General features: G+C 43.1%; 1 protein-coding gene across 4 annotated transcripts in view; it reads right to left on the minus strand.

Annotated features, from left to right (window-relative positions):
- The window catches only part of DNM2 (dynamin 2), a 658491-nt gene that overhangs the window by 251986 nt on the left and 394324 nt on the right, over positions 1-12181 (minus strand). For all 4 annotated transcript variants that reach the window (XM_069231533.1, XM_069231530.1, XM_069231531.1 and 1 more), the window contains exon 14: positions 7155-7268. In XM_069231533.1, the coding sequence (XP_069087634.1) occupies positions 7155-7268 (114 nt within the window). The remainder of the gene's footprint in view (positions 1-7154; positions 7269-12181) is intronic.

Consider the following 12181-nt stretch of genomic DNA (forward strand, 5'->3'; position numbering starts at 1 on the left):
GGGACTGCCCTGCCAATGCAGTCCATGGCATTCTGACAGGCACAGATACCATACTAGGCTGCATCCTGCCAGTAATGTATTGTTTGAGCTGAGAGATCATAAGATCCTCTAGGACAACTGGCAAGATCTCGCTGGGCATGTCTCAAAGGGGATGAGTGTATCTAACACACACTGCCTTTACCGATTTCAGTGCAAAGCTAGCAAAGGAAAATGCATGTTTGCCAATGGTGTCAATCTTTTTAGATTTTCTGTCTGGAGGATTAGCCAGAAATGAGTTGGGGTTTACCTTGGGGGCTGAGAGCTCTTCAATAAAGCCCTCTAGAGTGGAGTACTAGGTGCGAAAAATCAGGATACCAGGCAATGGTCTATAACATCTAGCTACCTGCCTATTCACAGGATGGCAAAAACAGTCTCTACCTGGTAGTCAAGTCAGTATCTGTGAGGGCATCATTAAATAGGAGAAAGGGCTCAGATGTTGCCAGCCCAGAGTGTAGGATTTCTACCAAAATATGTGCTTTAGTCTTAATTGAGGGCAGCTGTAAGTCTAGTACTTAGATTGACCTCTGAATCACCATTATGAACTAGGCATTTTCCAATGTGGTGAATCAAGCTCCTACACCCACTGGCATTTTGTAAATCAAGGTATAAGGCATCATCTGTGTAATTAGTGAGAAGAACCCCCCCCCTTTCATAAAAATCAAGTGCATGCCCTGCTCTGGCAAAGAGTAAGAATCACAGCTAAAATGAGAATGAGCCTGTGCTGATAGGAGCAACGTGGTACCGATGCAGAGTCAGAGTGCATGACAAGAGGTTGGGCTTTTGTATTCTCATAATGCAACATGGGTTGAGCAAACATCTCCTTGATAGCCGACATGCGTGGAAGCAATAGTTTATCTACGGCACAGTCAGGCTGGAAGGAACCGGTGGGCAGTCCTGGGTTGAGATGGAAGTTTGTAAAGGAGATGGTACAGGCCTACAAAAGGATTCATAGGAAACAGACTACACCAGGTAGGGACCCACCAGTAGTAGCCTGGAAAGAAGTCTCTGCGGTTCCTCTGGCACAAAGTGGCAACAGGTGGAGAGTGGGAATGCACTGAAAATTTGCAGCATGGTCTCTATGAAAGTTATTATCTACTGTGGGATAGACAACAGCCTGGGAAACTCAGGAAGGGTGCGCCAGGCTTCAACTGATGGATCGGCCTCAGGCCAGTGACTTCAAAGGAGTGCAACTGGAATCTTGATGCCCTTGCATTTTCACAATGGAGTCAGAGTGGCGGGATGGGGTTGAGTTCCAATTTGTTTTTTTATGTTTGCATAAGGAGTGGGATTTCGATAAGGAAGCAAATAGGTCACAGGAATGACTCTGGGACCAGGACTGAGCCCGTGATCTGCAGCAAGAGCTACTTGATGGCAACAACGTTTTGAGTCGAGCAATATGCAACCTCTTACTAACCAGTATCAAACTCCCTTTAGGGCATGAGGGAGCATTTATCACACAACTCGAGTCATGTTCTGAGTTCTGGCATAAAAGTCACACCTTATGCAGGTCCTTGACCAACATCTGCTTTCTGCAGTCACAACATGGCTTCAATCCTATTCTTTTGGATGGGGACATTGTTCACTAGCACACTGTGGAAATGTTTTGGAGTCATAAAAAACTCTCAAAGTCTATGTTGGAAGGTGGAGAGGAGTGGGGGGGAGGAGAGGAGGGGGCAGAGGAGTGGGTGGGTGGGGGTCCTCCCCCCTCGTGCCCGGAGTCTTTCTTACCCCCTTGAGGGGAAAGAAGGGGGTGTTTAACTCCCAATCTGCCCCCACCTAGGGGGCAGTAAGTCCACTAGACACAAGTGATTTTAAGACCACAGTATTAATTTCTGAAGAGGTGAGGACCTATGCTCTTCCCGCCCCGATTAGTCTTTCTGCCCCCATTGGGGTGGAAATGGAGGTCTTCTACATAAACTGCCCAACTGTGGAGCAGAGAGGAAGCCCACCAGACAGCAGTTTTTTTTTCTTTTTAGGGTAAAGTATTTTTTGGGGGTGGGGGAACGGGCCCTCCTGAGCTCCCCCTCCTCCCAGAGTCCCATTAGTCTTTAACACCCCTGCAGGCTGACAGGGGTGCATCTCGGATCTGCCATGTCAAAGGGTGGGAGAGGGCAGGGGGGTGTTCAGGTGCAGAAAGTCCACAAGACACCTTGGAATTTTACATGACAGTATGTGGTGGGTGGGGGTGGGGGCTGATGGAGTTTGATAGCATCCCCATCCGCATTGGCCTGCTGTGCTTCCCCTTAAAACTCCACTGGGAAAATTGGTTTCCCTCCCTACCTTGGGGTCGGATAGGGTCTTCAACCCAATTACACCTCCTCAGGGACATAATGCCTACTAGACACCAGGGATATTCATTGTAGTAGGAAAAAAATAAATATGGTGCGTGGATGGACCATCCTGATGTTGAGCCTATCCTCCAACCCCAATAGCCTTTAAGCCCACTTGGGGAACACTGCCCCATTCCTCTAGGAAGAAAGGGGTCATTTTGTATTCTTTTGGCCATCATTTTGACGTGTGGACCAGCAGTGTAGGAGTACATTCAAATTTCCACCTACGTGCCATGGTCAATGGTTGCTCTATTCAGGCACATGGTCTGCCGGGAAAGAAAACAAATGAAACTGAGCTATTTTGAAAACTAGACACCCCGAGGGCTCCAGGGGGAATCCCAAATCAGTGGTGAATCGTAAATTTCCTACCACCCAGCGTTTCTCCACTTGTCCAGATAAAAATAATACTCCACGTGTGTGGCTGATCATAACACCTGCTACACAAAAGGCCCCAAAACGCAACATGGCAGAAACTGGCAATAGGACTGGCCACGGTATTTGTGCCTGAGCTAGACTGCCATTCAGGGAAACCTCTTAAAACCATTCTTCTCTGTCAACTAGACACTCTGGGGAGTCCAGAATAGTGTGCCTTGCGGTGGGACTCACATTAAGCCTGGTTTGATCTGTTCCTGTTGCAGGCACTATGCCCCAAAACACAAGTGAAGTAACATTTGTATCAGGACAAGTAGGAGAACATTCTGTGGTAGGAATTTTGTGGATTCCTGCAGTTTCTGGTTATTTACATCGCAGAAATGCAAGAATAAGTGCAATTTTAGGCAAAGCTTAAGAATTGCAGGCCACTGTAGGTAAGGAACAGTCACAGGATCCATGCAAGGCACACCACTCTGGACTCCAAGTGTCTAGTTCACAGAAATATCTGTGTTTGGTAGCTTTCCCTGGATGGCCACTAAACACGGGCCTAAATATCGCAGTTATCTTTATTGCCAAATCAGGTTATTTGTTTGACAGGAAATGCTGTCATCTCCACATTGCGTTTTGGGTCTTTTCCTGCTGCGGGCGCTTGGCTCACCCACACAATGATGTACCATTTTTTATCAGGAGACATGGAGGAATGCTAAGTGGTAAGAAATTTGTGTCGCACAGCTGATTGCAAAACGTTTCCTCACATAAGTATGAGGAAAATGGGTGTTTTTAGTTAAAGTTTGAGGTTTGCAGGGGATTGTGGTAAGAAAACATTGCAGGATCCACATTAGGCACATCACCCTGGATTCCCACGGGTGTCTAGTTTTCAGAAGTGTGCCGATTTAGTAGGTTTCCCTAGGTGCTAGCTGAGCTAGGACCCAAAATCCACAGCTAGCCATGTTGCAGGAAAAAAGGGTCAATTTTGAGTGGAAATGTTTGACCTGTCCATGTTGCGTTTTGGATCTAATCCTGTTGTAGGTGTTAGGTCCACCTACACAAGTGATGTACCAGTTTTATCGCAGACTTAGGGAAAGACTCAATGGCAGGAAATATATGATTCCAGCAGATTACAGAACTTTTGCTTACACAAATATGAGGGAAATTTGAGTTTTGGGCACAGTGAGGTTTGCAAGGGCTTCTGGGTAAGAGGGGTAAGGAAACCTTGTTAGAACCGCACAAGTCACACCACCCTGGACACACCCCCAGTGTGTTTAATTTTCAGAATAGCCCTGGCATAATCAGAGAGGCTATTATCAGAGCTCTGACATAATGAGATTGCTGCCATAATTCGTCACTGCACTACACAGCACCAAAAGGACAAGTAGATTTGTTTTTTACAGGACAAGTAGATTCAGGAAGAAACATGTCCCGTAGACAAGTAGATATTTTATTAAATTCCACACCCCTGCTAGTATGGGTAGCCACAAATTCAGGTTTGCAAATAACAACAACTCCTTAACTCAGTATCTGGTGTACATCTCAGAAAAAATAGGGTTCCTTTGTATCCATTTTTCATTCATGTTGTACCATATGTACTGCTCTATACATGATTCACAATGAAAACCATTGTAATGTGCATTAATTACAGTTGTTAGCTCTGAGCACCTCTGGTTTTTGGACAACCTACAAATCCTATATATCCCAAAGACCAAAAGGGTCTAACGAATGTAACAGAGTAATGCTTTTGTAAATGGCTATGATGACAAGAAATTACAGAAGAAAACACTGTCACAAATGTTTGTGTTTTCCCTACTCATTTTCAATATATTTTTCAAATTAACAGTTACTTTCCGTGGGAAATCCTTGAGGGAATCTACAAAAAGGCCCACTGCTGAATAGAGAATTTTGTCTGGCTTTCAGAAAGGGATAGCTTTCTGGGATCAACCATGGGGTTTACACCAGTTTACACCACAAAATAACTACGCTGAAAGCACAAAAAGTTGGAAAAAATGGGCTGCCTCTTAGAAAAATGCCAAAACTGATATGTTTTTTCCTGAAAGTTAGAAGATGGTGATTTTCGTACAGCAAGTTGTACATTGATGCAATTTTTAAGGGAAAAAAAACACTTTCTTGTGCAGCACTTGTGTTCCCATTTCTCTAAACCCCCAAAATGTAGATATATATTTTGACTATATTTTTGATCCCCTCAATGAAAATCCACAAACCTGGATACCCCTACAATCCCTATGATGTTGAGAAAAAAGGACGCAAATATGGCGAGAAAACCATATGTAGAAAAAAGGTATGGAGGATTAAGCGTGAAGTACCCCAAATAGCCAAAAAACAGAGGTCTGTGATTAGGTGGAAAAAACGTCAACATTTAAGGGTGAAAACACTTTTATAACCAATACAATCAAAATATGCCAAAACAAACGCAACTGACGAGTTAACAGAGAAGTATACCTTTTCTTAAGTTTCCCACTTATACAAGAATTAAAACATCTTTAACAGTTCTAAATCAATTTTGTTTACACATGTTCTCAACTGGAGTTCACAATGACTAAGTTGTGGGGTGACTAGAAACAGTTGCTAGGATGTTTTTACCGTTATATACTGTAAAAAAAAAAAAAAACCTTTGAGGTACAGAAAGCCAAGAAAAATTCACTCAATGCAGGAAAGGAAAATAATATATTGAAATATACACTTTCCTCTCATCCTTGGATTCTTCAACTAATACATCCTTGTTCCCTGAATGGAGATGTGGTATCAATGCCTCACAGTGCTTTTTCTCTAAGAGGCCATGTCTTTTGTCAAGCATATTTTGCATGATTTTGTCATCTTACGCTAATCTTGATATCTCCCTGCCACCCTATGAGGCACCTGTATTAAAAAAAGCTGATTTAACTGTCTCAGATATGGTGTAGCTTCAACATCTGTATCAAGTATACTGAAATTAAATAAAGTAATATGAAATATGCATCCCATGCCCAACTCTAAATAATACATACAAGTAAAAATGTTTTCAAAAAGTAAATTTATCCTGGCTATAATTATCCCAAGTCTGATCAACACGGGAGTATAAATCATAACATACTATCTTGGCCATTGTATCCATCACCAGTGCACATTTTAAACATGTGCTGTTGGCATAGACACCGAAGAAGACACTATAATCTCCAAACTGAATATGTATAAAGTGTAGTTCCCTTTTGCTATTCTCTTCACTGATTTTAGAGATTTCACGTGAGCACCCTATGGCCCTGAATGACTAACAAATACCACATAGTGTTATTATTTAACATACTCCAAACAAACATTTATTTTCCCATTCCATGATTTAGTTTCAGAAAAAAGCATTTATCTAGTAATAATGTTCTACCACAAATACACTGTATTGACGTCTGGTAATTGTTTAATTGTCAACAACATATCATTCCCACAACACCAGGCTAGAAGTTGAGTATCCCTCTCTTTAAGGTTGTAAGCTGAAAATCCCTTCAAGCTCAGGCTGCAAGACCGCACTGTGAAGATAGACAAAAAAATAAATAAAACAAAAACAGGGGGCCAACATATTCCCGTTTTTGCCGATTTTCAGTTACTCTAGGTTATAAGTTTGACCCTTCATCAAGCCATATCATTAAAGTCCTGTAGTTTCCTTTTACAAATCATTCTTTTCAGCAGCAAAAGTCCAGAAGGTTGTGTTGAATTGAACAAGATTACATGTCCCTGAATGTCCTAAGTGGCAAATAAATGTCTATGAATGGAACCAAAATCTCCTTAGGACACGGAAAGATATAATAAATCTACACAAAAATAAGGTATATTATGAACCCCATTAATCCATGTGACCCAACGGAAGCAAGCAAAGACAAACACAGAATGCAGTGATCTGATAAGTTAAAGCCGAGGACAGAAAACATGATAATGCAGCAACAGGGAGTCATCTAGTCATCCTACGCTATGGATTGCACCGTCTCTTGTCTTACAGTAATACGAAATTGCTTAAACATATTACAACACTTCAATGGGTCTTAGTCTGAACACTTGACCCCTTTCCAGAACTCATGCTTAAAGGATAGTAAAGACCTTTCACGTGTACTCACCTTCACACCCCCTGATTCAAACTCCACCATAATGTCTGAGTGTAAGCGGTAGGGGCTGCTTTACTGACATTGGCTTCGTTTTTTCTACTAATAACCACTGATTATTTGGTTCAAAACCTGACTATGTCATTGCCACTGACAGCTTACAACAATCATTTTGAAAAGTCATCTCTAACAGAAAACTTCTCAAGAACAGTGAGCGAAGACAGAATACAAACTTTTAAACCTCAGCATAAATCTACATACCTTTATAAGTTTCAAACAGTTTCTCATGCACCCCCCAATTGTATATATTTTTTAAAATCAACCTATTGCTTACCTCCTCATCCTTGTACCACGATAAAGATTCAGCCGTCAGCACAAACCAATATTCCTTTGATCCGCCCTTCATGATACTGATGTTATTGAGAGTCAGCCATCCTCTTCGAATAACCTGTAGAAAAAGAACCAGGAAAAAAGTGGGGGAAATTTGGAGAGCGGGGAGAAGGGAAGCAAGATTTACAGTCCACATCTCATATCTATATCATCCCTATCAAGTTTTTTTGCCAATGCCATAGAACTAGATGGAACCTAATGAAAATGATACCACAGGTCTAGCAAGTTCATAAAATTCTAACAAATAAATCAAAGGAAAGGACTGACATGCAGCATTCTGCATTAAAAATCCCTTAACCACCCTGTTTTGATTTCAAGCATAGCTTTCTGCAAACATGCAGTGATAAGCGAGCGTGACTGATTCCGGCAACCATTAAGCATGCTGATCCCTTGCAAAGGTCGGCCACCATAATCGCTTCTTTGCACTGAATTAGATGTGACAGATTCCACCCGACAGATGAGGGGAAGGCCACTTCTTGTGCACGCAGACATACCAGATGCCATGTTGGAGATATATGGGAGTCAAGCCTTGTGCTATCCCATTACTATTATTGGCAAATGATACAGCTTTATAAACTTTTGAAATGCCCTGGTTTCCTTTACTGGCTGTCACAGACACTGTAGTCCCTACACAACTGCTACCAACCACAGTAAGGACCAGCAAGAAAGCGGGACAAAAGACAGTGAGATCCAGGATTAGCGAGGCCAGGTGTTAATATGATCTCGGGTGTTATTATGGGCAGGCTGGACTAAGTTGCGCAAGGGAAGCTGATACTAGAGATGGGGTGATGGTCTAAGGGAGTACAAAGGCTTGCTTTTCTGTGCCTAGCCAACACTCCAAGACAAGGAAATTGTCCCAACCCTGCTGTATTGCTACTGGCATTCTGCTGTCTGTCAATAATTGCTTTATGAACCACGTCTAAATCATGACCACAAATTACATCTAAAATTGCTAAAAGAAAACGTCGTTCTCATTTATATCTTGCATAACTAGATTCATTGCCAGGAAGATCCCAATGGCTGGGTGGAGTGTGATACCATTTTGGAATTAATAAAAACAAACAAGGTATAACAGTGCAGACAAGTTGAGCTAGCAACATACACTGAAGCTTGGCAGCACAGATGCAAAGCTTAGCAGAAGACAGGCTGGGAATGCTACAGGAGGATGGATTTTTTGCAGATAACAAGCAGGCAATCAAGTAATACAGCTGATCTTAGATATGGTGCGAGGTTCAGGTTATACAAAAAAAACTGCATCCTCAAGGAGAAGGGGAGGCAAGTGAGTAGGATGAGGAATGTGCGACACGTTTTATTACATTTAATTTAAACACGGCTAGAGAGGGAAGAATTTGCAAACCAAAAACAACCATACTCTTCTTACTCTACTCTGTTGGTAAAAATGCACCTTGTGTCAAAACATATCTTTTTATACTCTAGTTTGTCTCGTTTTAAATAAGCAACTTCACATTTTCCTGTGGACTACTGCGTTCCCTGCCAGATCTTTGACTATTGTCAAAGATCTGGCTCCTCAGGACCGCAGTCGTAGTCCCACATACCTTTTCTATGCATATTGTGCACTTTCTAAACAGAACGTGAAGTGAGTACAAAATCATTCTCAAACAGACTTTCCAAGTACAAAAGTGTGACAAGCGTTCGATCCAGAAAAGCACGGGACCCAAGACAAACATCTCTTCTCGTATTGTCTAGCAAGTCCACCTAGCTCTAATAGAAAGGAACTAGTACCTTATGAAGGGAATAACTACTGATGCAACACTGACCCTTAGAGACAGGTATAGTTCAGCAAACGTTTGAATGCACATACTGTAGAACAAGCAGACAGAGCAAATGCAAGCCTGGTTCTGCCACGCCACAGCCACCACCGGAGTCCTGTGGAGGGAAACCTGCAGTCCCAGCTATAGGGCCTCAGCATTTAACAGTAAACTAACAAACATTACTTCTGGGTATTCCGCATTACAGTAGCATTTCCAGTCTACGGTATATGTATTCATGTATATCTTGAAACATACACAGCCTTAACCTAGCCAGGACACTGTGGACAATATGCTTAACAAGTATACCCTCATGCCATTTAACAGGTGGACAAGATTTGATATGCTCATCATTAAAGAAACCACATCTGACAGACAAAACTCATCACCTACAAGACACCGCATGTAGAGTACATTAGACAATCTACACAACAAAGGATCAACATGCCACTGTTGAACCGATCACGAGGAACAGAGAGGGACGAAATTCTGCACTTCTTTGGAACCAAGAAGATGGATATACATTTCAAATTAGGAGTTATTCCAAACAGTGAGGATTAGTATGCTATTCAACAACTGTAACTGGGTTAATAACACTGTGCAGGTTAATAAAGACAGTGATGCTGCACACAGAAGACAGGGGTTAAAATAAGCGCAGCACAGCTTGCAGTATAGAGCTTGTTTGAGATGCCAACGGTGCACAGCATAGGTACCTTATCCACAGCAATCGTAGACAACCAAAGCCACAGGCAGACTGTTCTATTACATTACTTTTCGTTAATACAAGCAACAAATACTATGCCACCACAATCCAGTTCCCAGGAAGGATGGACCTAGAGTAACAGTTAGAACAGTCTTTTTAGAGCCTGCCACAGGAGACCTGAAGGAAGCCCACTCAGATCTCTCTGAAGAAAAACATCTCACACATAGAAGCCTAAGAAGTGGGAGGCATCCTTGCTTCTTGCCAGGGTCCTACTGAACGAGTTGTGACCCTGGGTTGGGATGCCAACAGTTGGTTCTCTTTGCACCGAGTCGACTGTACATGGTGCAATTATACAGAGAAGTACACAAGCTGTCCTAGAACTTGAGGATTGCAGGAACCACAGAAGGAACCTTTAGTTTGCTGCTGGATGATTAATCCTTCTGGCCCCACCCCAAGTAGGTCTGTGGGTAGATGTGTTGATTTTAAAGTTCTACAACCACCTCCTACTGTCACATAAAGCCATGGGTTTGCTGTTTTTGCAAAGGTAACAATGCACCATTTCCTAAACTGGAAGGATGAATGCTAGCCGATGTTCCAAGACAAAGCAAGAAGAAACAATATATATATATATATATATATATATATATACACATATATACATACACATATATACATAGTGTGGGAGTACTCAGTGTGGGAATGGACCCGGATTCAAAAGAAGCGAAGCTTTAAGTGGGTCAGGATGTCACTCTCCTCCCTCAAAACTGCAAAATAAATGGCATACTACATTGGGTGCAAATGCATTTATGGTAGATGCAGTTCTATTTTTTCATGTTTATTTGTTTGAAAAAGGATTTTTAACCAAAACCAGGAAGAAAGGGGGTGAAAATTGTGCAGTACGAATTTTTGTGAGAAGTACCTCTGAGCGCTGGTAGGTGGCATTGATCGGCTCCGAGTCCGTCGTCGTCCACGCTGGCAATGATGTTGCACTCCCCATGTAGGCGCCACCCAGGTGTGCTGACGTCAGTTTCTTTTCACGCTTTCCACACCAGAAGCATGGAGCCATGAAGAACACTGCCCAATGGTGTGTCAAACCCAAGGCCTGAAAGGGAAGCGCCTGCCCCTAGAAATCTGTACGCAGAACGGGGAAGGTGGGTGAATAGGTAAGGAATCTGCAGCTAGATACAGTTACCCCACTCCCCCGGAAAAGGCGTTACAGAAGGTAAGTAACTTGTCCATCTGATAGAGACTTCTAGGTGCAGACTCCTTATCTTTCAGTAGATACCCAAGCAATACCATCCCTGGAGGTGGGTCTGCAAACCAATTTCAAATGAGAAAGGCCTGCAGGACCTAACGGGCAAAGTGCCCGTCCCTACGGACCTGACTGTCCAGGCAGTAGTGTTTGGTAAACATGCAGAGATGCACACATTGCTGCCTGGCAGATGTCCAGGACCGGAACTCCGCGTGATAACACAGTGGTCACAGCTTTACCTCTGGGAGAAGGAGCATGTAAGGCCCCAGGGGGTTGCTTTTTTGGCCAATGCGTAGCAGATCTTGAAGTGAGCACGACCTAAGAGATGGTTCACTCTGCACCACCCGACCTTTCTTCACACCCACAAACCCCGCGAAGAGCTGGCCGTCCATCCGGAACTCTTCTGTACAATCAAGGTCAAACGCCAATGCTCTTTTTGAGTCCAAGCGGTGGAGTCTTTCATCTTCCTTAGAAGGATGTGGGGTGCATAATAAGTAAGCAAGGTGATAGACTGGCCTACATAAAAAAGGCGTGACCACTTTTGCCAAACTAAAGCCCTAATGCAAAGTACCACTTTGTCAAGACAGATAGACAGAGGTACGGCAGTTTAAATGATAAGACCTGCAGCTCACTCACTCTGCAGGCAGATGTAATTGCCACAAGGAAGGCTGTTTTCAATGCGAGACGCCTCAGGGGACAGTTGTGAAGAGAATCAAAAGGAGCACACATTAAGAAGGTCAGAACTAAATTAAGAGCCCACTGGGGCCCAGTGGAGAAGGGAAGAGATGGGTAAGACCTTCAAGGACCCTATATACAATAGGAGACTTAAACAAGGGGGGGGTGGTCAGGCATCCGCGTAAAGGCAGAAATAGGAGATAAATAACCCATGGGAGTTGCCAAAGCAGAGCCCTGCTAGGCAAGGTAAAAAATAAAACAGTAGAACCTCAGAAAGAGGGCCAGAAAGGGGATCAACAGACTTGTTTGTGTACCATGCCACAGATTTCTTCCAACAACAGGCATACACCGTTTTTGTGGAGGGATGCCAGGCTGCAAAAATTATGTTACAGACTTCGGGAGGAAGCTCAAAAGCTGACAATTTCCATGCAAGAAGGTGAAGAGTGGACAGGTTTGGGTGAAGAACCTTCCCCTGCTGTTGTGACAGAAGATCTTAACGAAGGGGCAGTCTTATCGGAGGATTAAATGGACATGCTCAGCAGGTCGGGATTCCAGACTCTCCGTGCCCAGTA

This window comes from Pleurodeles waltl, chromosome 4_2, assembly GCF_031143425.1.
Source record: "Pleurodeles waltl isolate 20211129_DDA chromosome 4_2, aPleWal1.hap1.20221129, whole genome shotgun sequence".
Lineage (NCBI taxonomy): Eukaryota > Metazoa > Chordata > Amphibia > Caudata > Salamandridae > Pleurodeles > Pleurodeles waltl.